At 37.5% G+C, this 27,792-nt stretch overlaps 2 protein-coding genes across 5 annotated transcripts; one reads left to right on the top strand and one right to left on the bottom strand.

Moving 5' to 3' along the window:
* Window positions 1-1,593: 1,593 nt before the first annotated feature.
* On the top strand, window positions 1,594-8,967 carry LOC309482412 (uncharacterized protein; the record flags this gene model as incomplete). The annotated part of the gene is made up of 6 exons (XM_082147758.1): window positions 1,594-2,135; window positions 4,379-4,465; window positions 4,906-5,910; window positions 6,032-6,179; window positions 6,645-6,723; window positions 8,872-8,967. Exons 1-6 carry the CDS (start codon window positions 1,937-1,939, stop codon window positions 8,965-8,967), a joined length of 1,614 nt encoding a protein of 537 aa, XP_082003884.1. The 5' UTR covers window positions 1,594-1,936.
* LOC309482740 (kinesin-like protein KIF2A) lies at window positions 8,784-27,566 on the bottom strand. Of its 4 annotated transcripts, XM_082148277.1 has the most exons (13): window positions 26,507-27,471; window positions 26,276-26,371; window positions 25,781-25,835; window positions 16,482-16,644; window positions 14,473-14,563; window positions 14,243-14,306; window positions 14,066-14,157; window positions 13,860-13,893; window positions 10,357-10,465; window positions 10,004-10,216; window positions 9,375-9,881; window positions 9,010-9,136; window positions 8,784-8,899 (listed from the first exon to the last, which is right to left on the bottom strand). In XM_082148277.1, the coding sequence occupies exons 1-10, from the start codon at window positions 26,600-26,602 to the stop codon at window positions 10,006-10,008; spliced, it is 1,011 nt and encodes a 336-aa protein (XP_082004403.1). In that variant the 5' UTR covers window positions 26,603-27,471; the 3' UTR covers window positions 8,784-8,899; window positions 9,010-9,136; window positions 9,375-9,881; window positions 10,004-10,005. The 4 variants fall into 4 exon arrangements, with proteins under 4 accessions (XP_082004403.1, XP_082004402.1, XP_082004405.1 ...); XM_082148276.1 differs by lacking the exons at window positions 8,784-8,899; window positions 9,010-9,136; window positions 14,473-14,563; window positions 16,482-16,644 and adding exons at window positions 25,317-25,407; window positions 25,502-25,664 and having other exon boundaries at window positions 9,757-9,881; window positions 26,507-27,566; XM_082148279.1 differs by lacking the exons at window positions 8,784-8,899; window positions 9,010-9,136; window positions 26,276-26,371 and having other exon boundaries at window positions 9,757-9,881.
* Between the last annotated feature and the right edge of the window lie 226 nt (window positions 27,567-27,792).

Genomic DNA, 27,792 nt, shown 5'->3' with positions numbered 1-27,792 from the left:
CAGATCTTTTGGGTCACCTTAAATTTCACATTTCAAAAAGAGAACAGGTGCATTGCCCCTTCAAAAACTGTGATCGCTCATTTTCAGTGAAATCATCTTTCACGTCCCATCTGTCTAGAAAGCACAAACACTCTACAGCTTTGCATGTCTCTGGTGCATACTGTCTTTCTTCAGGTCCTAGTGAGTCTCAGTTCTCTGTTACTGAAAGCCACCCAGATGAAGGGGCTGATGACGATGGGCATGAGGAGGATATGCTGGACCCTGCACAAATGAAAAGTTTATACATGAAAAATTACATGCATCATGCAGCTCTGCTCTTTCCACAAAGTACAAGAGAAAACAGTACTTTGAGGAAAACTTTCCCTATGTGCATCCAAAATGCATTTTTCTGGGAATTGATGAAAACAGAAAGGAGAGACATGCCCAATACATTCCTATAAAAGACACATTAACAGCACTACTGAAAGATCCTGCTGTATGGGAAGAATGTTGTACATCTGGGAATGAGAGTACACCTCTCATTTTAAATGATGTGTGTGATGGATTGGTATATAAATCCAATCAGTTGTTTTCAGAGCCAGGTGTCTCTTTGAAAGTGATCCTGTATCAAGATGCATTCGAGGTGGTTAATCCCGTTGGATCTGCTAAGAAAAAGCACAAGATGCTTGGGGTGTACTTCACTTTAGCAAACTTTGATCCTTTTCATCGATCCGCTATTGACAACATGCAGCTTTTGCTTTTGTGCCGAGAAGCTGATTTCAAACAATTTGGCCACGAAAAAGTGTTCTCTCCACTGATTTCTGATCTTAAAGAACTGGAGACAAATGGACTGAACATACATGGACACAATGTGAAGGCAACAATCTTATGCATCGCAGGCGATAACTTGGGTTCGCACAATATCGGGGGTTTCACAGAAAACTTTAGTACATCTCGCTATTTCTGCCGATACTGTAGTGTAACAAGAAGTGAGCTGGATAATTTGGAGCACCAGGGTCCGATCCGCACAGTTCAAGACTACAATGACACTGTTGAAGAGCTGCAGAACCATGATGCTAGTGAAGCCAAAGGTTTGAAATTCAACTCCGTCTTTAATTCTCTGGCTTTTTTTCATGTCTGCCACGTCTGCTTTTGTTACACTGCGCACAAAAGTATTCTCATAGCTTGATAAACTTATGGTTGAGCCACTGTAGTCACTTGGACTATTTAAAACATTGTCTTTACTAACTTTCTGGGCTTGCAAGTTTCAATAACATAGAAGCCTATGGAGGAATGAGAAAGCTCTCAGATTTAATACAAAATATTTTAATTTGTGTTCCGAAGATGAACGAAAGTCTTATGGGGTTGGAACAACATGAGGGTGAATAATTAATGACAGAAGTTACATTTTTGGGTGAACTAACCCTTTAATTAGCCGCTTCAGTTGTGTTTGAGCAGAGTTGGAGCTGAACTTTGCATGTAGATAGATTTCCAGGAACACCCCTGCTATACCAAATCTTCTAGAGAAATAGTACTCCATTTAAAATTTTTTGAACAAATCAAGACTGTTATATACAATGAGCTATTGAGACAGTTCAAAATTCGTACCTTTTGACTCCATCCCAATACAATGGCAAAAGTGAACATACACTAAACACACCTTCGTATGAGCAATGGTGGTCCCTAAGAGGAAATGTTAAATTGAATGGTATGTGATATTTTATCCATTTTAGGTGACTATATGGTCAAGTGTTAAGCAGCTTTTACTACTTGCATATTATTTAAATGGGTAAAGAACAGTGATCTGAGAAACCTGTGTTGCGTTTCCCAAAAGCATCACAAGCCTAAGTTCATCATAGATAGCATTAGTGGCAACGGTTATATGATTAACTTAGGCTTACGATGCTTTTGGAAAACGCATTTGGACTAGTTGTCTTTCTTGTCTCTCTGTAGTGTCATGGATGGAGGGAGTGCTCTTGCCTCTTTTATTAAATCAGCTCTTCCAAAAATGAGCCAGTTTGAGCCTTTGCTTGAGGCGCTGGGGAAGTTAGGAGTCCAGGAGCGCGAGGACATGAAGTATGTCCAGGAGAGTGACCTTCTTCCCATCCTCAAGCCAGTGGAAGCAAGGAGACTCCTGTCATGCTTCAAATCCACAAGTATGTGTTTGAACTTGTATATAATGTAATATTTAAAGGTATAGCGGAGGATGTTTTACTTCCTGGTGGGTAACCTATACTATTGGTCCTCCTAATTGTCAATCATTCTGGTGAATCAATCAAACTTTTCAAAAAGTGGAGAGGGCGGGTCTTATCTAAAATTTGGAAAGATCCTCCGCTATACCTTTAACCCTCTGGAGTCTGAGCGGTTTTTTTGGCCCTGGGGGTGTTCTGACATGCTCTGACATTTGTGCTTTTTTCAGTTGCTTATAAACATATTAATGGCAAAGGTGTAAATTCACTCTATATAGCACAAACAGGACTACAATATTATGTGAGCCACATGTATGTACATGTTTTCATTTTTGAGAGAATAATGTTTATGCGTGGTTATCGAAAAAACTAAAAATTAAAGTTTTTGAAATAAGGCCACAAAACACATACTAAATATGTGGCAATAAGACTTTTGACTAATGGATATCGTCGCCTATAGTTTTTTCTTCCAAATTATGTGAAAATAGTCTTGCTTTATCGTTCACATAAAACCATACATTGATTTAAATTGATGTAAAACAGGTTTTGCTTGGAAAGCCAATATGCGAGGGGGGCGTGAACGAGGAGTGGTTTACACCTTAGAATACACCCACTCTGCATAATTAGCCATTCACTCAGGTGTGACACTGACTGAGCCACAATGCATGAAGGACAAAAGATATATTTAGAAGAAGACTTATATTGACCATTTAAGATTTTGCTTACATCTATCTTGTAAATATGTTTTGCTATTTTATTAAAACGGTTACAATTACAACAATAATTACAATTTCAACAATATTTCAAGTGTACTCTTTCTTTGTAAAAAAAATGATTATAGGCCTACATTTTATCTTTGTATTCATTAGTTTGAATATAACCAACATTGGAACAGCTAACATCTTAGTTGATGACTTTATTTTTGACAAAAATAGTATTTTATATAGGCCTATAGAAATTGCTAAACAAAAGCTTATTTGATGTGGCAGTATATTCTACAGTAAAAACTGTACCCAAATCTAGTCAACAAAATGTTGTCTTTCATATTTCGTCTGACTGTAACGTTGTTTTCATGAAATATTAGGGCATATTGTTAATTTGCAGTTTAATACCTTGCTTATAATACAAATAGCCTACATTTTATTTCAACATTCAGTCGATGTTTACTTATCTCAGTATAGCAATGCAGTTTCCTAAAACATCATCATTCATTCACACACGCGATTTAAATTTAAACTGTCTTTGCCAGCTGTGGTAAACAGCGCGCATCTCTGCCGTTTATTCATTCATAAACAGAAACCCACGTGAAGAAATTCACGTGAGAAGGAAAAAACTTACTAGTATTCCTCAGCTCGCTCCTCGATATACCCGCACTTCTGAGGGACATTTTCCATTAGTATTATTCCTCACAGCGCTGCAAGACGGTGTAAACAGGTAATGATCTAAATAAACTTGTGTGTTTTCTCGAGCTGATGGGGGCGTTCACAGGATTGCCTCAGCCATTTGCGTTTGAATAGCGCGCGCTCTCCGTGGGCGGAGTCACATTACATCTGAATTAGCTGTAATTAGGTCGACTGGAATCGCTCTCTTTTAATACAGATTTCACAAGATGAGAATATTTGTTTTTTATATAAATTACTTCATTTAAAAGAAGAGAATTCAAGCTTCATGCCTGTTTGTCTGTATGTCTGTTTGACTGAGTATTCGCTTAGTTATTGTTAATTTTCGGACGCGTTTCAGAATGGACTACACTGGCAGAGAGAAGGCAGAACTCGCTTCGTGTTTATTTTTCTTTATTTGGCAAAAAGCACAATACTTTGTTTTTATTGTGAGTATACACAAAAATAATACACATTTAACAGAATCGATTGATGTATGAAACTCCTATGGAAAATCAAAGTCAACAGAGTATTTATGAGTTTCTTTTACACTAATAAAAAAAAAGCGAGCTGGTATCGCCGGCGATACCGTAGACCTCAGGGGGTTAAGCAATCAGTCCTGCGAAGTTGTGTTTTATAGTAGTAAAGACATCATTAAAGTAATCCATGAGGTTCCAGTGGTTTAACCTCAATTTTATGAAGCAACAATATATGCAACAACATCACTTTCCGTCTTTTTAGAGAGAAAAATAAATTGTATATTTTTGGGGGGAAAACCAAGCAAAATGATATATTACACAACACGAGTCTATGATTATGTCCTTTATTAAGGTCAAAGTGATGTGTCTGAAAGCCCTTCCAGCAACCGACTGTCCTCAAATAAAGCCTGTGACAGTCCTGATGAAATGTCCCTTTCTGGTGAGTACATGGTGTACTGAATGCCTTTAATTGGACATTTAGCTCTATTTTAGATCTACTTCTAGTATTTCAAGAAAATGTTATGTATTTTGTCACATTTTTCATGTAAAGAATCGTAGGGTGAACATTTCATTCATCACACCTGAATTTGCTTGTTTTTTTTCAATGATATACCCAACTTTAAATAATGTTCACACACTGTTGTACAAGCCATAATTTATTGAAAGACCATAATATATTATAAAACCGGATACAAGTATGTGAGGCTCTTCCAGCTCTGGCATCTCCTAGTGCATCATCTGTTTCTTTGAGGGATTGAAAAATTACCTAACCCACACCCCAAATTTTAGATTTTGTGGAAAAATAGATGGCTTTACAGTGCATGTAGCATTATTTCATAATAGCCTAAATGTTCTTTGTGTTCTTCTGCATCTCTTTAGGTGCCTACAGCTCAGTAACTTCAAACTCAGTGTCAACATCTAGTTCAAGTGTGGGTTTCACACCTCAACTGCCTGACAACAGCTGGCATTATAGTTTTGAAATTTCTTGGAAGAAGATGCCATCTGAGATCATCGGAAAACTGGAAACAGGGACGCGACCAACAAAAAGTGAGAGACTTGAAATTATACGACTGATAGTGAGTGAAATATTAACAATATGTCCAACACCCGGGAAGAAACACATCAGTGAGATTGCAAGAAAGATGGCCAAGGCATATCCTGGGGCATTCAGAGATGTCATTGAAGGTGAAATTGTAGGCAGTGGGTATGATTCCTTAATCAAACAGATGATCAGCAGATTGTATAATGTGAGGAGAGGAAACACATCACTTTCTTTAAAGAGACAAGCTGTTAGCAACAGTGAAGGTGAAGATACTCCATGTAGAAAGAAAAGACTAGACACCTATGGGTGTTTAAACTGGCAACTGGTGCGGCTACCACCTAATGAAACACCTGATTCCCAGAAACGTGTACAGGAGGAATTGAAGAAAATGTACAAAGAAAGGTGCCCTGACACAAAATGTATTGAGAACATGATGAGGGCCACCTTCTTTACCCAAAGAAAAGACATTTTCAGTGGTATTGAGACCTCTGATTTGATGCATGAATGGCCATATTTATTTGAGACAGTTGGCATGAAGACTCATTTTAAAGAGCTCACAGGAATGGACATTGATAAAAGCATAGCAAGTAAGTGTGCAAGGGTTGTGTCCTACTTCAAGTGTAGTGACAAGACAGCAAAGATGGAGAGCATCTTCAGAGAAATGTCACAAGAATGTCTTCACAAGAATGTGGATGATGTCAACATTGCTGGGTTTCTTCAGCTAGTTCTCAAGTACTTCAGCGAGAGAGAGGACCAGATGTTCTATAAAGTGGATCAGACAACCCTGCCCTCTGAAGTGGACTGTGCTGAACTTCCAAGGACACCCTGCATAATTGTGTGTGGTATGTTTGAATATTTTTAAAGTAAAACTATATTTAATAATTACTGGAATTTATGTTCTTTGGGCTCAGTTTTTCACAGTGCTATAGATCCCTTATTTTTTCTTTTCTCCTTTGAATGCAGAGTATTTTTTGTTATCTGTGGACCAAGTCCTAGTTAACAGCCACATCACCATCTTCAGTGATGCTGTCAGGTTGATGTTCGCCTCATACTACTGCTTGAACATTTCATACCCAGCAGACCAAGGAGCAACCCTGGAGTTCTTGCAGAGGTGAAATAGCAGCAATGCCAGTCAACAACCTATCACTCACACACATCCTCACATACACTCTGTCATTCACATCCTCACACTCTCTCACCCACATCCTCACATACACTCACACACAAATCCTCACTCTCTCACCCACATCCTCTCATACACTCACTCACTCACACACATCCTAACATACTCACACACAAATCCTCACTCTCTCACCCACATCCTCTCATACACTCACTCACAAACTCACTCACTCTCACAAATGCTCTCACACACCCTCATGCTCTCAACATACACATACACTAACAACAAACAGTCTTTCTCAAACACAACACCCTCTCACATGCACATCTTTGTTGCCATAGTCCACTACAAGCATCCCCTATGCAAATTCCCACTATTCTGCTATTTTTATTGCTAATATATTAAGAGCATATTATACAGTCCATGAGTTTTTTTCTTTTTTTTTTCCGACAGATGCCTTTTCAAGATTAACCCAGAGAAGGGGTCGAAAGTAGAAAAGAGCGCAAGAAAGCAACTGGCAGTCAGTCCAAAGGTGCTTTCACTGATTAATACAATTTCTGACTATGAATGGATGTAAAAAATTTGGAAGAGTGACAAATCTCAGTGTTTAATCATTTGTTTGTTTTTTCTAATCTATCTGTTCACAAATTTTTATATTAGTGTATAGTTATGAACTAGAATGAGATATACTAATTGTTATATTGTGGTATATTGTTAAATTAAACATTAAAAAGCTCAAAATACAAAAAAATGTTATGTAAAACAACTGGCAGTCAGGCCAAGGGTGCTTTAACTGATTATAACATTTCTGACTGAATGGATGTAAAAAATTTGGAAGAGTGACAAATCTGAGTGTTTAATCTATCTGTTCACAAATTTGTATATTAGTGTATAGTTATGAACTAGAATGAGTTTTGTTATATTGTGGTGTATTGTTAAATTAAACATTCCCAGCCCTACCTTAAGTCACAGGGCTCTAGAGTGCGACCAATTGTAAGGGTGCGACTAAAATTTTTCCTAGGTCGCACCGGTGCACCTAACGTCCTCGCATCCACTGCCTCTCCACGAACTACTGTAAGTGTTTGTTCTCCTTTGACGGAACTCACACACTCATGGGAACTCACACTCTTCTCTCACGCTTAATGAGTGATGACAGAGGACAGAATTAAACATTCAAACGTAGCCTGGTTACACTTAAGGTCTGTGATATTAGTGTGATTTTATTTTAGATTTCGGCTTCCAAAGATTATAAAAAAAAATATATTGAGGTAAAACCATTAAAAACTATAGCCGCATTCTATCTAGCGCAACTTCTTCCCTTCGCAGCATTACACTGTCATTTCTCCCTAAAACTCAAACCTAACGACAGAATCAGCACGATCGGTGATTGTTGTAAAATGCAGTCTAGCTACTGTTGCTAACTTGCGAGACGCGTTAAATAATGAAAAGAGCTATTAAAAGCACAAAATCTGCGCAAGAGATGTTGTTCGCAAGGCGGCACGCGCTCCGAAACCGAAACCGAGACAAGCAAATTATAGCCTACTTTGGGTTTAATGTGCGTGTCTAAACGATCAAAATGTACACAAAAGTATGTCAAAATGACCGGCTTGGAGATTCACTAAAAACAGTTTATGTCTTAAATGGACGTAGTTATGGAAATAGTTGGGAGAATATGGTGCATCAGATCAGTAGCAGATCTGCACTCGGTCTTAAAGGGGCCGCAGTCTAGTAAACATGCGGACGATTGCGCCATTACTGCGAATCAAACAACAAGAGAAAAATCACTACAAAGCTCTTGAAAGAATAACTTCAGCTTTATTAAGCATTAATCTATTTATGAAAAATTATGCAGTGTTATTTTACATTTGATTACTTTATTAGATTTCTTTTTAGACTAATATATATATATATATATATATATATATATATATATATATATATATATATATGTGTGTATATATATATATGTGTGTATATATATATATATATATATATATATATATATATATATGTGTGTGTATATGTGTATATATATATATATATATATATATATATATATATAAACAAAAAGAACCGATAAGAATACAGTTAAAGTACCGGATCGATAAGCAGTATCGGTAAGAGTAGGAATACCGTTAAAACCCTTTACTCCCCGGTCAATGCTCCGACAACAGCCCAGACATGAAGCTACTTCAGCCACCATTCTCCCCAGTCCCTGGTAAGATGCCAAGCCCTGGTCTTTCGTCGGAGATGGCATCCGACTCAGAGACGGAGGTAGAGCCTATACCGCGCCTGAGCTAGAGACTCAAAATAGTTAGTTTGGCAGCTCAGTGAAGCACTTTAAAAAAAAAATTTTTTTATTTTATTTTTATTTACCTACACCTTATTCTTGTTTAAAATCATTTACATAATATGAATGTATATAGAGCGTGATAAAAGGTGACCTTGAAATTGTGGCGTTAAAGGTGACGCGAGCCGAGAAAAATTTTCGGTGCACCCAAATTTTGTGCTGGTGCACCTAAATAAAAAAGTTAGGCGCACCAGTGCAACCAAGGCAAAAAGTTAGTCTGGAGCCCTGAGTCAAATAGAACACTGAATAACAGCAGAACTGGTGTTTTTAGAAAAACCACTTACGCGCTCTCGCCACGTCCACTAACCGACCGCTTGTTCCTCTTCTTAGAGCTTGGAACGGCATGACCTCCTTTCATCTGATGATACAAACAGACACACATCCATTAATACTCCATTCCATCAGGAAAACATCAAACTCTTCTGATTAAAGGAAAAACTAAAAATTAATTTGCGGTAAATGCGTTACCTCGGAGGTCAGTCAGTCTCTTGATAATCTGGTCAATAATCTGGTCGTTCTGAGGGGAGTTCACCATCTCCTCCAGCTGAGACAGTTCCTTACTGAACGTGAAGAGTTGAGGGGAGACTTCCTCTTCCTGTCAATATTCAAACACAAGCTTTCATCACACCTATAATAAGAAGGTGTATGATCCGCAGCATCTAAAAGGAGACTAAGGGAAAACCAATTGGCAAACCTATTGCCTGTCTAATTTTTTATCAATATTTATCTTTATAAAGCATGAATATGTTGATGACAAATACAGCCTTTATAAACACATAAAAAAATTAAAATGATTTGAGGTGTAATTGAATTTTTTTAGTTGAGATACCCACCTCGCAATCCTCATAAATGATGTCCAGCTGGTTGATGGCGTTGATATTGGGGCGGATTCCCTTCGTCAAAGCATTAGGATCCACGGGCAGCTCCTTCACTCTAAATGCACAAATTGACAGCATTTATGATGATGTTTTTAGAGCAACCATGCACAGGTCACAGGACTGAAAAGCTTCAATATAATCTGGGTAAACTTACTACATAGAACAATTATTTTAAAAAGTGTAACCTGATGTGTCACTGTATACTCTTACCTTATTTAAAACAGAACCTTACATGTTTTAGTACAAAAATCTAAAGCTTTATACTTTTAACAAGCATGATACAAAAGTTAGTTTTTTTAATTGTATTGCGTCATACAATTTGTATCCATTTGTGCAGTTAACGCCAACTGTTTATGATGTCCTGGAGTTTTCACCTACTAATGAGTTTTTGAGGATCCGTGTCAGCAAGCTTTCTCTGAATGGGGCGTAAGGCGCTTTATGGTTCAGAGATCTGATACATTCCTAATATTTGGGACATGCAAGATCACAATGATTAAATTAAATTCAAAATGGCACCTCTTGACCAAAAGGTTGTCAACCCATGTCTAGAGTTTGCTCTGGTGTGGTATTTTTAAGGCGCTAACCTTTAGAGTAAAAAGACTTTCGTTGATTTTGACTCCCTCCTTCTGAGTCTGCCCATTAGTGGTGCACGTGTCCGCTGCACGCTCGTTACCCGCCAGATCAGTGAGTGACAATTTGCCATGCAACTTGCCCTTGCTTCGTAGTATGATGTCAAAGATGGCGTGGCGATGGCGTGGCTTAACGAGTGGGCATTTGCTGCGTTCTGACCGGTTGCCCTGAAATGGTAAATAGAAAGGAAATTCAGGACCAATTACACACCAAAGATCATGAATCGTATTTTGGAAACGATTTAGAGATATTCATATTTTAGAATTCAGTGTACATGTATCCAATTGCTTTACCCAGCGAGTATTACCTGCAGCTGTTTCCCATTTCAATGAGTTTGAGGATGTCCTCAGTGCATTTGACCTCACGTTCCTGAAGCCCAACAACGTGCGTCTGCTTCTTTCCATCGTCTAGCACAGTGGTTCCCAAACTTTTTGAAAGCATGGCACCCTTTTGTAGTGTTTTTTTTTCCACGGCACCCTAACCCAATTAAACTAACCGAACATTTGTACATACATATATACAATTATATCCAGATGAGCAAACAACAAATGAAGCATAAAAAGCAGCATGAATTTATTATGAATGCATCACAACAGACATAATATGAGGCGAAACAACCCCTTCAGATGAATCATATGTCCATTTATAACTGGACACACGTCAACAGACTGATTTTAATCAATTAGGCTACTGTATGTGAGAATCATTGGAACAAAACTGATTTAAACATAATAATTAATTATTTTAATAATAAACAACTCCAAATATTTTTTTATTTAGTTCCTCGTTTGCTTTGTTCAAACCTGACCTTATAACTTATAACTTAAAAAATAAAATATCTTTGCAGGGAACTGTCGCGGGCATTTTAATGGGACACATGTGCCTGCTTTTGCGAGCACAGCCTCTTGATACGGGGGTTGATTGAGGATAGTGCAACTCGTAGATCGTGCTCCACTGACAGACGCTGCCTTTTTTTGTTTTTCACGTATGCTAGGGATGAGAACGCTAGCTCGCACAAGTAAGAGGTTGAAAACGGCAACAGCACATTGACGGCGCATTCTGAGATAGATGGGTATTCGTGTCCCACATGCAGCCAAAATTCATCTGAAGACATTTCTCCAAATTTTAATTTTAAAGTGCGATCCATAAGAAGTTCCGCCAGTTCTTCTTGCGATTTGATTGGCAACATCTTTGCCGATTCTGATGAGAGAGGGTTAAAGGGGTCACGGATCCAGTCAAAGTTTTCATTATCAGCGCCAGCGGGGAAGTAAACCTCAAACCTTTCCTGTAGCGTCTTCAGATGTGCAGCTATAGATTTGAATAGAACTGGAGTCTTGCGAGCGGGGTCCTCTGCTGTTAAGGGAAACATGTCAATGTTTTTATTTTTCAGAATTTCTTGCCACAGCTTGAGTTTGGCCTTGAAACCGTTAAGTTTGTCTGTTGCTGTTAAAATGTTTTCTTTCGTTCCTTGCATCTTTGTGTTAAGCTCATTTAAGTGACTAAAAATGTCTGCGAGGTATGCAATCTTAGCCCACCACGAGTCGTCGTTGATCTGTTCTTTGTGGGGTATGTCGTGCTCAGTTGAAAACTGCCTGAGTTCATCTCGAAGCTCATAGACACGGGAAAGCACCTTGCCCCGTGACAGCCAGCGCACCTCCGTATGCAGCAGCAGACTCTGATGCTCAGACCCCATTTCATTGCACAGTATGTTAAACAATCGGGACTTCAATGGTCATGACTTAATGTAGTTTACAATTTTGACAGCTTGTTCTAATGCTACAGTCAGGTCTGGGGGCATTGCTTTTGCGACGAGTGCTTCGCGGTGCAGCATGCAGTGGGTAATCTGCACATCTGGGTTTTGGTTCTTCACCATAGTTACCAGTCCTTTTACTTTTCCAGTCATAGATGCAGCTCCATCTGTGCAAATACTATGACACATGCCCCAGTTTAGACCACATTCTTTCAAGTACGTATCGATGACAATAAACATTTCTTCCCCTGTTGCACGACTTGTTAGTTCTTTGCAGAAAAAAAAATTCTCCATAATTAATTCCTCATCAGTATATCGCACACTGGCCAGGAGATGACAGTGTCCACTGCAGTCGGTAGAATCATCAATTTGGAGGGCAAATTTGCCACTTTTGTTTAGTTTTTCGGTTAGTTGTGTTTCTATATCAGCAGCCATGTCATCAATGCGACGTTTAATTGTGTTGTCAGATAATGGGATTTTGTCAATTTCTTTGACAGCGTCCTCACCTATCATTACCCCTACGATTTTTTTGCAGGCTGGCAAAATGAGTGATTCAGCAATGTTATGGGGCTTCTTTGATTTGGCAATTAGCTCTGCTACTAAGAAGCTTGCCTCCAGAGCTTTATCAGACACACGCACACATGACATCATTTGTTGGTTCTGTTTAACATTTTGTGCTTTTAGTCGCTTGAAGTATTCTATGTCTTTGCTGGTTAAACCGTGGTGTTTCGTGTCTAAATGTCTCTTCAGCTTACTCGGTACCATTGCTGCATTTGATAGCTTTTCCCTGCAGACGAGGCATTCAGGCGTGGGACAGCTAGCATCTCCGATCCATGTAAAACCGTAAGCCAGGTAGCTTTCAGAGTACTGTCTAGTTTTATTTTTTTTGGGTGGTGGTGGTCCCAGGTTGATGTCCGTCGGTCTTCTTGGCTGTGACATTTCTGCTTTTCTTTTGTTTAAACCTATAAATGTATCCATATTTGCCCTGTCCTGTCAATCTGCGTGAAATATAGGCTAAAATTGAGCGCGCACCACTACAAAGGGCGGAGCGAGCGGACCGAGAACAGTCCAATTAGCGGTAAATAAACATTTCAACTTTAAATGTATGAAATATATCAGTGTTTTTTCGCTTATTCATTTTTGTTTGGACATGCATATGTTGGTGTTTTGATATGATTTTAAAATATGCTGTAAACAGGGTTAGCCTATTGCATTTTTCATTAGGCTAGTTTTTATTTTTATTTCGTTTTGACTTTTTGTTTTCAAATTCAGTTTAGTTTTAATTCGTTTTTAAAGTGGGTTTGCTAGTTTAGTTTATTTTTTATTTTTTGAAAATGCTTAGTTTTCTTTTAGTTTTTATTAGTTTTAGTGTTAGTTAAGTGTTTTTTTTTTTTTTTGGGTTATTTGTCAGGGGCAAGATTCAAAAAGACATAATGACATAACATTATTTAATATTTGAATCACAGCTTATATAGTGTTTTGACATCGACAACCACAACCAAAAAGTGCATTTTACCTCAAACTTGCGACTAGTTAACTTTCTAAAGAAGGCGCAATCGCTTCTCGGGTCGACAATAACACACTGACAAAATTATATTCAGAATTGAAAATATTTTTATACCACTTTTTAATGTGTGATTGTGTAAAGGTGTTCACGAGATAGAGATACCAACCTTTCGCGAACTTGCTTGCTTTCAACGTCGAACGAACACTCGTTCTCATGGAGACGCGGTGTGCACGGAGGGGAGGGGTTGTGTATGTGTGTGTGTGTGCGCGCGCGCGCATGTGAGAGACGCATGAGTGACAGAGACGAGAGCAGGGAAAGGAAATGCAGTTGAACGAATACTCTGCGTGTTTTAAATAGCGTTTGTGTAAATCGCTTTTGCGTTCGTTTTCGTTAACGATTATAACCTTGGCTGTAAAAGGTTATTATATGGTACGATTATTTTAGGCTGTTTAAATTGGAAAATAAAGCTGAGATTCTGCGGCACCCCTAGCCAGTTGTCACGGCACCCCAGGGTGCCGCGGCACCCACTTTGGGAACCACTGGTCTAGCACACACAGCTTAGCCTTCTGATTCAACAGATCAAATACCTAAGAAGACAAAGACTTTAAACTAATTGTCCTTTTTAAAAAAATAGGCTTTTCCAGTAATCACAGCCATGAGTCATCAGTTTTCTGCTATCTATCTAGCAAATGCATACAATTCCTAAAATTGTTCACATTTTCAATTAACGGAAAGCGAATGTAACTCAGAGCCACTTGCCTTCTCATTGTAAATTTCAGAGAACGCTGCGTAAACCTGAAGATCCAGCTTCTTATATTCTGGTTTCTTCAGCATGAGAAAGACATCTTCAGCTATGTGCACGACACAAATATAAATGAGTTGTTTGAATGAAATTACAAGATAAATAAATTACAGGACCAAATAAACATCAATTACCAGCTAATGCATAGATTCCTTTAGAGCAATCCTGGTTCTTTCCTGAAAAATCTCCAGCCATGGTCTAAAACAAAAAGCAATTGAGCTTTGTGTCCAATTATTCTAATATATATATATATATATATATATATATAAAATGAGCAGTACAGGTATTTGTGGTATTTTTTTATAGCAACTATCCAAACAGGATTTTTTTTAAATCTCAATTATATTAAATAAACACTTCTTACATGAGTTTTTCCACTTCCTGTTTGTCCATAAGCAAAGCATGTGGCCATTCCTCCTTCAAATATGGTTTCCACAAGAGGTCTTGCAGTAGACCTTTGGAGAGAGCAGATAGAAGTTATTTTCCTCTGACAATGATCAATTATATTGAGAAATATTCTTGTTTAACCCTCTGGAGTCTGAGCGTTTTTTTGGGCCCTGGGGGTGTTCTGACATGCCCTGACATTTGTGCTTTTTTCAGTTGCTTATAAACATATTAATGGCAAAGGTGTAAATTCACTCTATATAGCACAAACAGGACTACAATAATATGTGAGCCACATGTATGTACATGTTTTCATTTTTGAGAGAATAATGTTTATGCGTGGTTATCGAAAAAACTAAAAATTAAAATTTTTGAAATAAGACCACAAAACACATACTAAATATGTGGCAATAAGACTTTTGACTTATGGATGTCGTCGCCTATAGTTTTTTCTTCAAAATTATGTGAAAATAGTCTTGCTTTATCGTTCACATAAAACCATACATTGATTTAAATTGATGTAAAACAGGTTTTGCTTGGAAAGCCAATATGCGAGGGGGCGTGAACGAGGAGTGGTTTACACCTTAGAATACACCCACTCTGCATAATGATGAGCCATTCACTCAGGTGTGACACTGACTGAGCCACAATGAAAGGACAAAAGATATATTTAGAAGAAGACTTATATTGACCATTTAAGATTTTGCTTACATCTATCTTGTAAATATGTTTTGCTATTTTATTAAAATGGTTACAATTACAACAATAATTACAATTTCAACAATATTTCAAGTGTACTCTTTCTTTGTAAAAAAAAAATGATTATAGGCCCTACATTTTATCTATGTATTCATTAGTTTGAATATAACCAACATTGGAACAGCTAACATCTTAGTTGATGACTTTATTTTTGACAAAAATCGTATTTTATATATAGAAATGGCTAAACAAAAGCTTATTTGATGTGGCAGTATATTCTACAGTAAAAACTGTACCCAAATCTACTAAACAAAATGTTGTCTTTCATATTTCGTCTGACTGTAACGTTGTTTTCATGAAATATTAGGGCATATTGTTAATTTGCAGTTTAATACGTTGCTTATACAAATAGCCTACATTTTATTTCAACATTCAGTCGATGTTTACTTATCTCAGTATAGCAATACAGTTTGCTAAAACATCATCATTCATTCACACACGCGATTTAAATTTAAACTGTCTTTGCCAGCTGTGGTAAACAGCGCGCATCTGTGCCGTTTATTCATTCATAAACAGAAACCCACGTGAAGAAATTCACGTGAGAAGGAAAAAACTTACTTGTATTCCTCAGCTCGCTCCTCGATATACCCGCACTTCTGAGGGACATTTTCGATTAGTATTATTCCTCACAGCGCTGCAAGACGGTGTAAACAAGTAATGATCTAAATAAACTTGTGTGTTTTCTCGAGCTGATGGGGGCGTTCACAGGATTGCCTCAGCCATTTGCGTTTGAATAGCGCGCGCTCTCCGTGGGCGGGGCCGATTATAACGTAATGAGATGAGATGAGCTCGACTGGAATCGCTCTCTTTTAATACAGATTTCACAAGATGAGAATAATTGTTTTTTTATATAAATGACTTCATTTAAAAGAAGAGAATTCAAGCTTCATGCCTGTCTGTCTGTATGTCTGTTTGACTGAGTATTCGCTGAGTTATTGTTAATTTTCGGACGCGTTTCAGAATGGACTTCACTGGCAGAGAGAAGGCAGAACTCGCTTCGTGTTTATTTTTCTTTATTTGGCAAAAAGCACAACACTTTGTTTTTATTGTGAGTATACACAAAAATAATACACATTTAACAGAATCGATTGATGTATGAAACTCCTATGGAAAATCAAAGTCAACAGAGTATTTATGAGTTTCTTTTACACTAATAAAAAAAAAGCGAGCTGGTATCGCCGGCGATACAGCCGACCTCAGGGGGTTAATGAGCAATAAATGATCCTGTACCTGTAAACCATTTCATTTGTTGCGCTGTCATCAAAGGCATGATCGAAGCGGAATGTATGGTTCTTTAAGAACGGAGTCAGGTCCACCTTCTGTTTTGGTTCATGAACCATGACAACATCTTTACTTGGAATAGTGATCACATCTATGTCCTTTACTTTCAACTCTACAACACAAATGAGAAATAAATGACAAAATACATAAGTCAATAAAAAATTTAAAAAAGGTATATCTTATTTTTTAAAAATTAAAGTACACCAATTGTCCTATCAGAGGCCTTACCTTTGCCATTGAAGGGTCGTTTCCTAACACTGATGGTGCGTTCACACCGGACGCGAATAGCGCGTCAGGCGCGAGTGATTTCAATGTTAAGTCAATGCAAAGACGCGTTACGCGCGTAAAAAATTCCTGCGGCGCGAATGAGGCGTAGAGCGCGGCGCGGTAGACGCGAATACGCCTCATTCGCGCGTCAAGTTCGCGCGAATTGAGCGTCTGGCGCGTTAAGCGCGTTACGCGCGAATGTTTTATGTAGTGCTATTTGTGCATTCTCGTGTTTGACGCGAATTCGCGTCTGCCGCCCGAGTTGAAAAATCTGAACTTCTGCGTCAATTCGCGCCGCGTTAACCAATCAGGAGCCTGCTTGCTGCTGTCACGTGGTGAAGTGACAGTTTATAATGTTATTTTATGTTTGGCCTCAATAAATTATTTTGTAATATGACTAAAATGCACAACAAAGCAAATCTTTCACATAAAAACTCGATTTCAATATATGAGAGATACTCATTTTGTATTGAATGCTATTTATTCCATATCTATTCTAGATTATATGAAACATTATTATTCTAATGTAAAGACAACAAACACAATTTAGTGTATAAAAACAAAAATCACAGGACAGGTTTCACTTTTGGAGGCTGACTCCATTTATTATCAAAACAAAAATAAATGACAGATTAGGTGGGTGCGGGCGAGGGTGAACCTCGCGCCGGGCTGTAGAGCGCGGGCTCGTCAGGCAGCGACCACTCGAGGCCGAGGCCTCACGGCCTACGCTGTCCTCGTCAGCGTCCTCACCGTTAGGTCCACCAAACCTAGCTCCTGGAGCAAATTGTGAAACTCCTGAAACCCTCTGGAGGGTCTGGTGGACCCGAGTACAGCGACGATGTCCCCTACGCAGCTGTTTCTGCTCTCCAGAGCATATACGAGCGGTGACTCTCTCGATTAATGCTAACGCTAATGCTCGATAAACATCTAAAAAAGATGGCCGCCAAAACTTTCACCTCTGACGCGCGTAAATTTCGCTTCAAACTTTTGTTTTTACGCGCGGTAGACACGCGAATTAACACAAAGTGGTCAAGCGTCAAACTAGACGCGGCAGGCGCGAATTTGACGCGCTATTCGCGTCCGGTGTGAACGCAGCATAACAGATATTCGGTGATCTTCAATCTGTCGAAACATGAATTACGTTTTACTCTTCAAAGTAGAAAAGACAAACAAGCGAACAAACCCAAGACTGAATTATAAAATATTGCCGGTTATCTTTTTTTTTCTTATTAATAGATTTTTATAATAATATGAAACATTGTAATTTTGTTTTCAGGATTACTGTTATTATCATCATCATCATTAAAATGTGAATCTCAAATACAGCTTGTCCGGGTAGTATTCCACCCCAAACTCAAATAGAGAAAATTTGAGGAATAATCATCATAATAAAAATAAAACAATGAATAATAAATTAAATAACAATTACCATCATAAAGAAAATATAGAAAAATATAAGTTTTGTATAAAATTTGTTTTGTTTTTTAAATAAAATTTCATATAAGCTCAAAAAAAAAGTTTTTAATTAAATATTACCCAGATATTTCTTTATTAATACCTACCAAATCTGTCGTGGTTAGTGGTTGACAGCCCAAACTTGCTCTTAAGTCTGTGATCATCTTTCGTTTTTCACAGTTTGGAACCGTTGTATCATTCTCCTTAAAAAAAAAGCACATACACAATAGGAACACCATCAGGTGAAATAATCTATAAGTCAACCTGAGAAACACATTACAATTAGAAGCTTGGAAACAAGGCAGAGATATAATGACAGAAAGATAAGAAGTCTCACCTGTGCTCGCTTCTTTTTCAGTTTCTGTTGCTGCAATTTTCCCACTTCCTTCACACAGTTCAGCTTCCTCCTTGCTGTTAGAGAGCACAATTCCATTTTAACAAAGTCAACAATCGATTCCTCTAACCCGCCCCCTCCCACTGTATCTCCCTCTAAAAAAAAGTATGTATTTGTGTAGACAGAGTGGCTATAGAGGCAAGCCAGAGCCTCTGGCACATGTTAGCGCCAACAGCCCTCTCCATCTTAAAAAAGCTCTATTCTATGAGCAAGCCTTTTCCAAAGTCATTTATCTATGCACTCTTGATTAGGGTGACCACCATCAAACAAACCAAATGTGGGACGATTATAAGTTTGTGTGGGACAATGTGGGACATGTTACCAACACTAAAACATAACCTGAAACTGTTATAATGTCTATCTAACTTAATAAAAACATTTGTATTCTGCCTTAGTTACTTTCAGCTGATAAAAGTTCTTTGTTCTTTAGTTCCTTCCAGAAAACACCATTACATCACAATGTAACATAACATGTCTTTATTTTACATGTCATTTAAATTCAACATCACTGAGCCCAAAGGCAGCAGGCATCATGCAGATAACTATTTTTGAAACTGTTCTGACCAATCCAACTAAAATCCAACAAAATAAACAACGAACAAATAAATTATAAAACAACATGAAATTAGGTCATTGACAGTCTTATAGCCTATATTAATAATATATTAAACCAAAAACTCATATTTTTTTAGAAAGGATGTGAATTAAAACAACCACAGCAGACGACAAGTTGATCAATTCTGTTAAATGGTATGGTTTAATTGACCGAATTATCCATTTGTTTTCTGACAGGGAACACATGGAACGAATCACCGGTCCACATTTTGATTGACAGCCGTCACAACCACAACCTACTAGTGACCGTGTTTACTCCTTTCTTTTCAACCATTGGATAGGATTTAATAAACGGCTGTTGTATCTGTACTTCTGACGAAGTGCTGTTAAATATCTGAAAAACTACGCCGCAAAAATAATAAATAAAACGCTTTTTTTAAAAGGACAAAGGCAAAAGAATGCATGCACGTTTTCTTAATATTAAAAACCAATAGACTGATGAAAATGCGGGACATTTTCTCAATATGCGACGTGCGGGACAAGGGGTGAAAATGCTGTGCGGTACAACGCAAAGCGGGACGGGACGGGTGGTCACCCTACTCTTGATAGTCCACAACATCTGAAATGACTGCTATTACTTGCAAATAATAGTATCAGTAGAACATGGAATAAAAGATTAGGCCACATAACAGTCATTAATATTCATTCAGACTCTAATTTCATCTACATAATAACATAATAATTCAGCAATTACAGTGTGCAATTTGAACAATGACTCATATTGCAACACTAAACTATGGGGTAGGAATTTTTAGATTGACTTTCGGAGAGTTATGATCTAATTCCAAAATTATTGTCTAAGCATCTCAATTTTGTATCAACAGCATGGGGCATACATAAACTAAAATATGACTGAAATAACCTGACAATAGACACTGCATGGATCAGATCAATTCAGAATTGTTTAAGAGAGAATCACAACAACACATCTGTGAATCAATAAACAAGCAAATCAGTCAAGAAAGCTTGTAGTTCTGGCCAACGGAAGTGCAGTATCATGCGGCGCACAGAAAACAGGTTGACCATTTTGATTCCAGATTAATTCGGCAGACAGACACGGTACACCTGTAAGCTTCATAAATTCAAAGCAAGCGGATTAATCAGGACAGTTCATGTCAAGGCTGTCCAGTCACAGACGTTCACTGACATTCAGAGGGACGGCTGGGGTGTCCAAACCACACCCCACAAGATTTGAGCCAAGATACAAACCGACGATCAAGGTTAGGTTTACTGCAAAATAAAGACTCCAAAAGGATGCTTTGTCTTTATGCATGACATGCATCCTCTGCAGGAGGCCTCAGTTTGGCTTTTAGAGTTTTCCTATGGGGAAAAGGGGGTTGACATGAACAGACTGAAAAGCACTGAGGAGTGTCATTTACCGCCCTGACTTTGGGTCTGGCTCTGTGTGGGTTGAGAGGGTTGTTGTGCAGGTGGAGGAGGTGCTGATTCTGGCTGCTGCTGCTGCTGGGCCGGCTGTGCCAGGGTCGAGACAACTTCACAACAGAACACATAAGAGTCAGCAAATCACAGTCAGACTATGTCTGAAAACTTACCAGGAACACTCAAACATGCCTATAATGCACACAAATGGCACTCAGGTAGACAGCTTTCCAAATTTTGAAACACAGCCCAGACAGCATAGTATGGTAGTATGCTGAGACAAGTCATCTTTTAATTTGAATAAAAGTTGACATTTTGATTACAAATTATGATGTGAGGTCAAAGTTGTTGATGACGGCACAGAGAACACAAAAACAATGACAGCCAATCAGAATCCATCCTACTTTAAAGAGCTTGAGCATTTAAAGCAGCAGACGACAAAACTGAGCGTGCACTTTTATAATAAACAGAACATTATCGTTTGCTGGTGTGGACACTAATATTGTTATCGTTATCTTTACAGTTATTGTTCTTGATGTGAACGGGCCTTTATACTATGTAAATATTGATTTACATTAGTAGGTAAAAAAATCACAGTTTATAAAAAATACATTTCCTCATAGCGTCCAGTTTATTTTCCTTTATTAGCCTATGCAATCATTAAATGCGTTTTAATGGATTCAATGCATTTTGAACTTATTTTTTTGTTGGATCTGGCAGGTTTGATTTTCTTATCCAGAATGGGTCTAGATGAAGTCCCGGCTGGTGTAGCTCTATTTAATGACTTATTACTCTGATGTATCAAATATTACTTAACAAAAAACAAATGCAAACTTTATTTATTTAGATTTTTTTAAGTATTTTGTCTAAAGGTTCAAAGAATAATTATAGCACTGAATATTAGAATTCTGTTATACTGTCAAGATGAAGTGCTTGTGGAGTGTGCAGTCTTTGAAAACTACACAGCCTCAGACTGAGCACACTGAGCTTGACACATGCATGTCACCCCTTCATTTTGAAGCACCCAGAATGCTTCAAAATGATAATATGCACACTACATATTTATTTAATTAAATCATAGTCTTTAGCAGATTAATCGCACGTGGGCATACTGCAATTCAGAAATTATTCTGATTTATTGTGCAGCCTTAATCATGAGTCATATAAGAGCAAATATACCTCTTTTGTCTCTGCATGGGATTTCACTTGTTCCCGATGTTATAGTTCCATGTTTCTGCACACAAACAAAAGCGTACAAAAAGGTTCAAAAGATGCGAACAATTAGAGTGCAAACTCAACTTTTAACTGTGATCTTGTACAAACCTTAGGCATTTTGCTGGGTGTAGGAGGCGGTGGTGTAACAGGGCTCAAGGAAATCTCTTCCTCTGCAGCTAATTCTGGATTTAGTGAGAATATGCTCTCCAAATCAATCTGTTACAAAAAAAAAAAAAGAAAGTGAAAATTACAATTAAAAAAACTTCTATCCAAAACAGGGTTATTGTAGTTAACTAAAACTGAAACTAAAACCCTAAAAACACATTTTTGAAACACATTTTTAACTAAAATGGAAAATATAAAAACTGATTCAAAATAGTAATAAAAACTATAATAGCATCTCTAAACTAAAATAACACTGCTCATACCAAAGCATACAGAATGTGCTAATATTAACAGCAGAGATGCTACTAGACCTAAAGTTACCTCTCCTTGTTCTATCCATTGCACAGAAACACTATGGTCCTCTTCATTCAAAGCTGTCACAGTGACCCAGTGTATTTGCCCTGTAAGAAATTCAAAAGCTCTAAGTGAGAAAGAGTATTTGGTTTTCGCTTATAACTTCACGAGGCATGCACAGATCGTAGAAAAACGAATCTCACGATTACAAAGAGCTAAGTTACAATTATTACAACATCTCGTGAAACATTCAAAATCGTTGAAAATGGCACTTCATTTTTTACAGCATTTAATTACAATTAAAATGAGCCCAAAATGAACTTAATCTATTGCTTTTATGACAAGATATTCTTCATGGTGAAACAATATAAAAAATGCCCATGAGGGGGCGTCAAAAAACCTCAACAAAAATGCCTTAGTTTTTTGTTCATAATTAACACTACCCAACAGTGTTGCCAGATGTACGATAATTATCGTATTTGTACGATAAATTTGACCTCTGTACGATGTACGATCAATAATGAAAAAAATCCCATAATGTACGATAATTTCAGAGTTTTCAGTCGTTCGTCCAAACACACATCCTACCGCTTCTCTCTCTGACCCCGAATCATTTCGCAGGCTCGCCTGCCTGCACGCAAGCACACACACACACACACACACACACACACACCACACGGTGTCGACCGCACGTCAACACTACACTACAGTTTTGCCGAAGAAGACAGTTAAGTTTAGATCAGTTCCATGACGGCATCCAATCTGTACCGTAAAAGGATTCCCCAACCAACAACATCTGCCAACACAGCACAAGTGGATGTGGCATCCGATGATGACAGCGACTTAGAGACGGAATTTGAATCTTTCTAGTGTTAATTGTGCACTTTTTTCTCTCTGTCTCATAGTTTAATTATGGTCTAGTTCAAAATGTGGACTGTCGGCATATCTTTTGCACTTTGGCAAAAAAAAAGTTAAGTAGCCAGACTTCCTCCAGTTAGTGTGAGCGTATTACACAGCTTGTTTAAATTGGCTGTAAAATTATTTGGAAAATAAAATTGTTGGAAAATAGCTATATTTTATGTGTTTGGTTCGTGTACGATAATTTTTCTCAAAAAACGATAATTTTGAGGTTTTGGTACGATACTTCGACATTTCTAATCTGGCAACACTGCTACCCAAATATGAACTCACCATCGCTGCGTTTTATGTTCACATAAGTCCCCACGACGATCTTGCCGAAGGTAGTCGCCATGTCTAATTTATTCGACGATGAGAATAGTCAAATATACGGGCTAACAGTAACTACTAAAAACAGTGTTTGAATTCTTCAGGTTTGTTGTTGGTAAAAACGTCTCCGGTTACTATAGAGATTGGGATCGTGACGTCAGCCGATCACAGTAATGCAAGGCAGTGCAGTCTGGACGATGGGGCGGGGCGACACTTTTAGGCGTGTCGTGCCGCCCACACCCAATTTAATTGGTTTATAATACCGCAATCTTATTGGTGTAGACGATTCAGGTCTGAGCATGCGCATTCCTTTAAGTACGATTTTATGAATGATTTGGCCGTATTAAAGAAATATTAAATGCTAACTTTAATCGTAGGCTATATGTCTATCTTGTCGGTTTACCATGGTAATTTTAGTTAAGATCTTTTGGCTAATGTTTTATTGTACTTAAGAAACAGAATGGATGAAGTTATTGTTTAAAAACAAACGCAGGCCTACTTCAAGGAGATGTTTTACAAACTCGGGATTTTACGCAAAGGATGATAATTCACTGTAAGAATGTAAAAGCAGCTGATTTAAATTTTTAAAGCACGACCGTTTTTTGTTGTCATTTTTTTAACGAGATGTTGTCCAATGCGTGCATTATTTGGTAGGCTACAAAGTGCAAATAAAATGTTTAATGGCAAACTCACGTTTCTTTGTTAATAAAATGAGGGCTTGTTGGTTCTGTAAATCCCTATGTTATAGTTTTAAAGATTCATGTTTTCTATAAGTGTCAACCGTAGGCAGGGCTGGACTGGCCATCGGGCATACCGGGCATTTGCCCGGTGGGCCGACATGCTTTTTGGGCCGATACATCTCATACTCATACATATTATTATTATTATTATTTTTTATTTTTTTACGGCCCATAAAATGTGTACATCGGCGGCCCATTCGTTTTGTTTTGTTTTGCTTAATTGGCGGCGCTGGGTTTGTGCCGGTGTAATGCAGTGGTCAAAAAAAGTCAGTGTTAGTTTTTTTTTTTTTCTGACAGCCCATGAAACACGTAGATCAGCGGCCCATTGGTTCTTTTCTTGATTGACACTGGGCTGGCCCAATCACAACTTTAAACGAGTGAGCGAGCATGCAGCAGTGTCAGTGTGTATCTGACAAAATAGTCAGCGAGATGGAGAAGAAACGCAAGATTTGTGCAGAGAAATAGCGTGAAAAAATAGAAACAGGCCCTTAAAGCAGACACTGTAAACTGTGTCAAAATATATGTTTTCTGCCCTTCATCAGCTCCTGTGATGATGATGATAGTGAGGAGGATCAGGAGAGAGATGAGCAAGTGTAGAGTCCGCGGTAAGCAGAACTACTTTCAAAACACTTAAGCTATGTCATGATCGAGTGTAGGAACCCATAACCCAGTTACAGATTATTTCCACATGGCATAGTTGACGATTACATAGACAGTATATAAAGACGATTTCCGCTATTCACTAGAAATTTAATGAGAGGCGTTTGTAAACCATGTTTTCCTAAAATTGTACACATTTTCAATTAACGGAAAGCGAATGTAACTCAGAGCCACTTGCCTTCTCATTGTAAATTTCAGAGAACGCTGCGTAAACCTGAAAGCAATTGATGAGCTTTGTGTCCAATTATTCTAATATATATATATATATATATATATAAAATGAGCAGTACAGGTATTTGTGGTATTTTTTTATAGCAACTATCCAAACAGGATTTTTTAAAATCTCAATTATATTAAATAAACACTTCTTACATGAGTTTTTCCACTTCCTGTTTGGCCATAAGCAAAGCATGTGGCCATTCCTCCTTCAAATATGGTTTCCACAAGAGGTCTTGCAGTAGACCTTTGGAGAGAGCAGATAGAAGTTATTTTCCTCTGACAATGATCAATTATATTGAGAAATATTCTTGTTTAATGAGCAATAAATGATCCTGTACCTGTAAACCATTTCATTTGTTGCGCTGTCATCAAAGGCACGATCGAAGCGGAATGTATGGTTCTTTAAGAACGGAGTCAGGTCCACCTTCTGTTTTGGTTCATGAACCATGACAACATCTTTACTTGGAATAGTGATCACATCTATGTCCTTTACTTTCAATTCTACAACACAAATGAGAAATAAATGACAAAATACATAAGTCAATAAAAAATGTAAAAAAGGTATATCTTATTTAAAAAAAATTAAAGTACACCAATTGTCCTATCAGAGGCCTTACCTTTGCCATTGAAGGGTCGTTTCCTAACACTAACAGATATTCGGTGATCTTCAATCTGTCGAAACATGAATTACGTTTTACTCTTCAAAGTAGAAAAGACAAACAAGCGAACAAACCCAAGACTGAATTATAAAATATTGCAGGTTATCTTTTTTTTTATTATTAATAGATTTTTATAATAATATGAAACATTGTAATTTTGTTTTCAGGATTACTGTTATTATCATCATCATCATTAAAATGTGAATCTCAAATACAGCTTGTCCGGGTAGTATTCCACCCCAAACTCAAATAGAGAAAATTTGAGGAATAATCATCATAATAAAAATAAAACAATGAATAATAAATTAAATAACAATTACCATCATAAAGAAAATATAGAAAAATATAAGTTTTGTATAAAATTTGTTTTGTTTTTTAAATAAAATTTCATATAAGCTCAAAAAAAAAGTTTTTAATTAAATATTACCCAGATATTTCTTTATTAATACCTACCAAATCTGTCGTGGTTAGTGGTTGACAGCCCAAACTTGCTCTTAAGTCTGTGATCATCTTTCGTTTTTCACAGTTTGGAACCGTTGTATCATTCTCCTTCAAAACAAAAGCACATACACAATAGGAACACCATCAGGTGAAATAATCTATAAGTCAACCTGAGAAACACATTACAATTAGAAGCTTAGAAACAAGGCAGAGATATAATGACAGAAAGATAAGAAGTCTCACCTGTGCTCGCTTCTTTTTCAGTTTCTGTTGCTGCAATTTTCCCACTTCCTTCACACAGTTCAACTTCCTCCTTGCTGTTAGAGAGCACAATTCCATTTTAACAAAGTCAACAATCGCTTCCTCTAACCCGCCCCCTCCCACTGTATCTCCCTCTAAAAAAAAGTATGTATTTGTGTAGACAGAGTGGCTAATAGCGGCGGTTTCTTCATTAGGGCGATCGGGCGACGCACCACCAAAGTGTGAAAGGGACTTTTTCAATCACAATCTCATTCAACCACAGAGTTACGCTAGCAGTCACTCACTGTTGTTCTGCCTCTGGATATAGTCCAATCAGCGCCAAGTCACGTTCTGTGGAGTACCGCCTCTTTTTGGGCGATTTTACTATGGCCGAAAATCGCCCAGAGTGTTCCCATAGACTTACATTCAAAGAATTTTTTTTTTCGAACTGCAGGCACTGCAATGCATTCTCTATGGGTTCCGGGAGGGCTCGCACTAACGTGCTTTCGTCATCATACGTAAACTTCACTTGTGCAGCGATTGCTGGAAACAAATATACCTCTAGTAATAATATTTAGCCATAAGCTGAAGTGACATCCAATAATTTCCTCAGTGCATGACTTACATTTCATGGACATATTCTCCATCTGTAAATGTTAGAAAGTCAATATTTCCAGTTTTCTGTCATGACTGGGCGAGCTTTCTGCAAGCTAAACTTCCGTGAACGAGCGCCGCCGCGTGCATGCGCGCCGAACAGACGGAGCGCAATAGAATAGGAGCGCAATTATTCTGACTAAAATATAAATTAGCACTAAATTATAAATATATTTAGCTAAAATATTTGTTGTTGAATATTTGTTGTTGTTGGTGAACATAAATGTGCTAGAGAATTTCAAACCTACATGTGTATTTTTATGATATTAGCTTTTTTTTTTTTTTTTTTTTTTTAAGTTTAGTAAATTTAACTACTTCTTTAAAAAGCATTATTTTGTTTTTAGATTGTAATGTTGCAATGTTAGAATGTAATGTGATTTGACCCCTTTTTTGGTTAGACTGCAGATAGACAGCAAGGTTACACTATTGTTTTTATAACCTTCAATATGAACATTGTTTGTAGGACAATATTGATCAGGATATTAAATATAAAAAAAATTAAATACCGTTTTTTAATTTTTTTATTATTCAAATAGAAAAATAATAATTAAATACTCAGATTATACCATACATCGCCATTTAGCCCAAAAATTCCGATTTATTTGACAATTGGCTATTTCCCAACCCTACCGGCT

The sequence above is a fragment of the Leuciscus leuciscus genome, assembly GCF_965113295.1.
Source record: "Leuciscus leuciscus genome assembly, chromosome: 19".
In the NCBI taxonomy this organism is placed as follows: Eukaryota; Metazoa; Chordata; class Actinopteri; order Cypriniformes; family Leuciscidae; genus Leuciscus; species Leuciscus leuciscus.
This window is presented reverse-complemented; position numbering and strand designations above follow the sequence as displayed.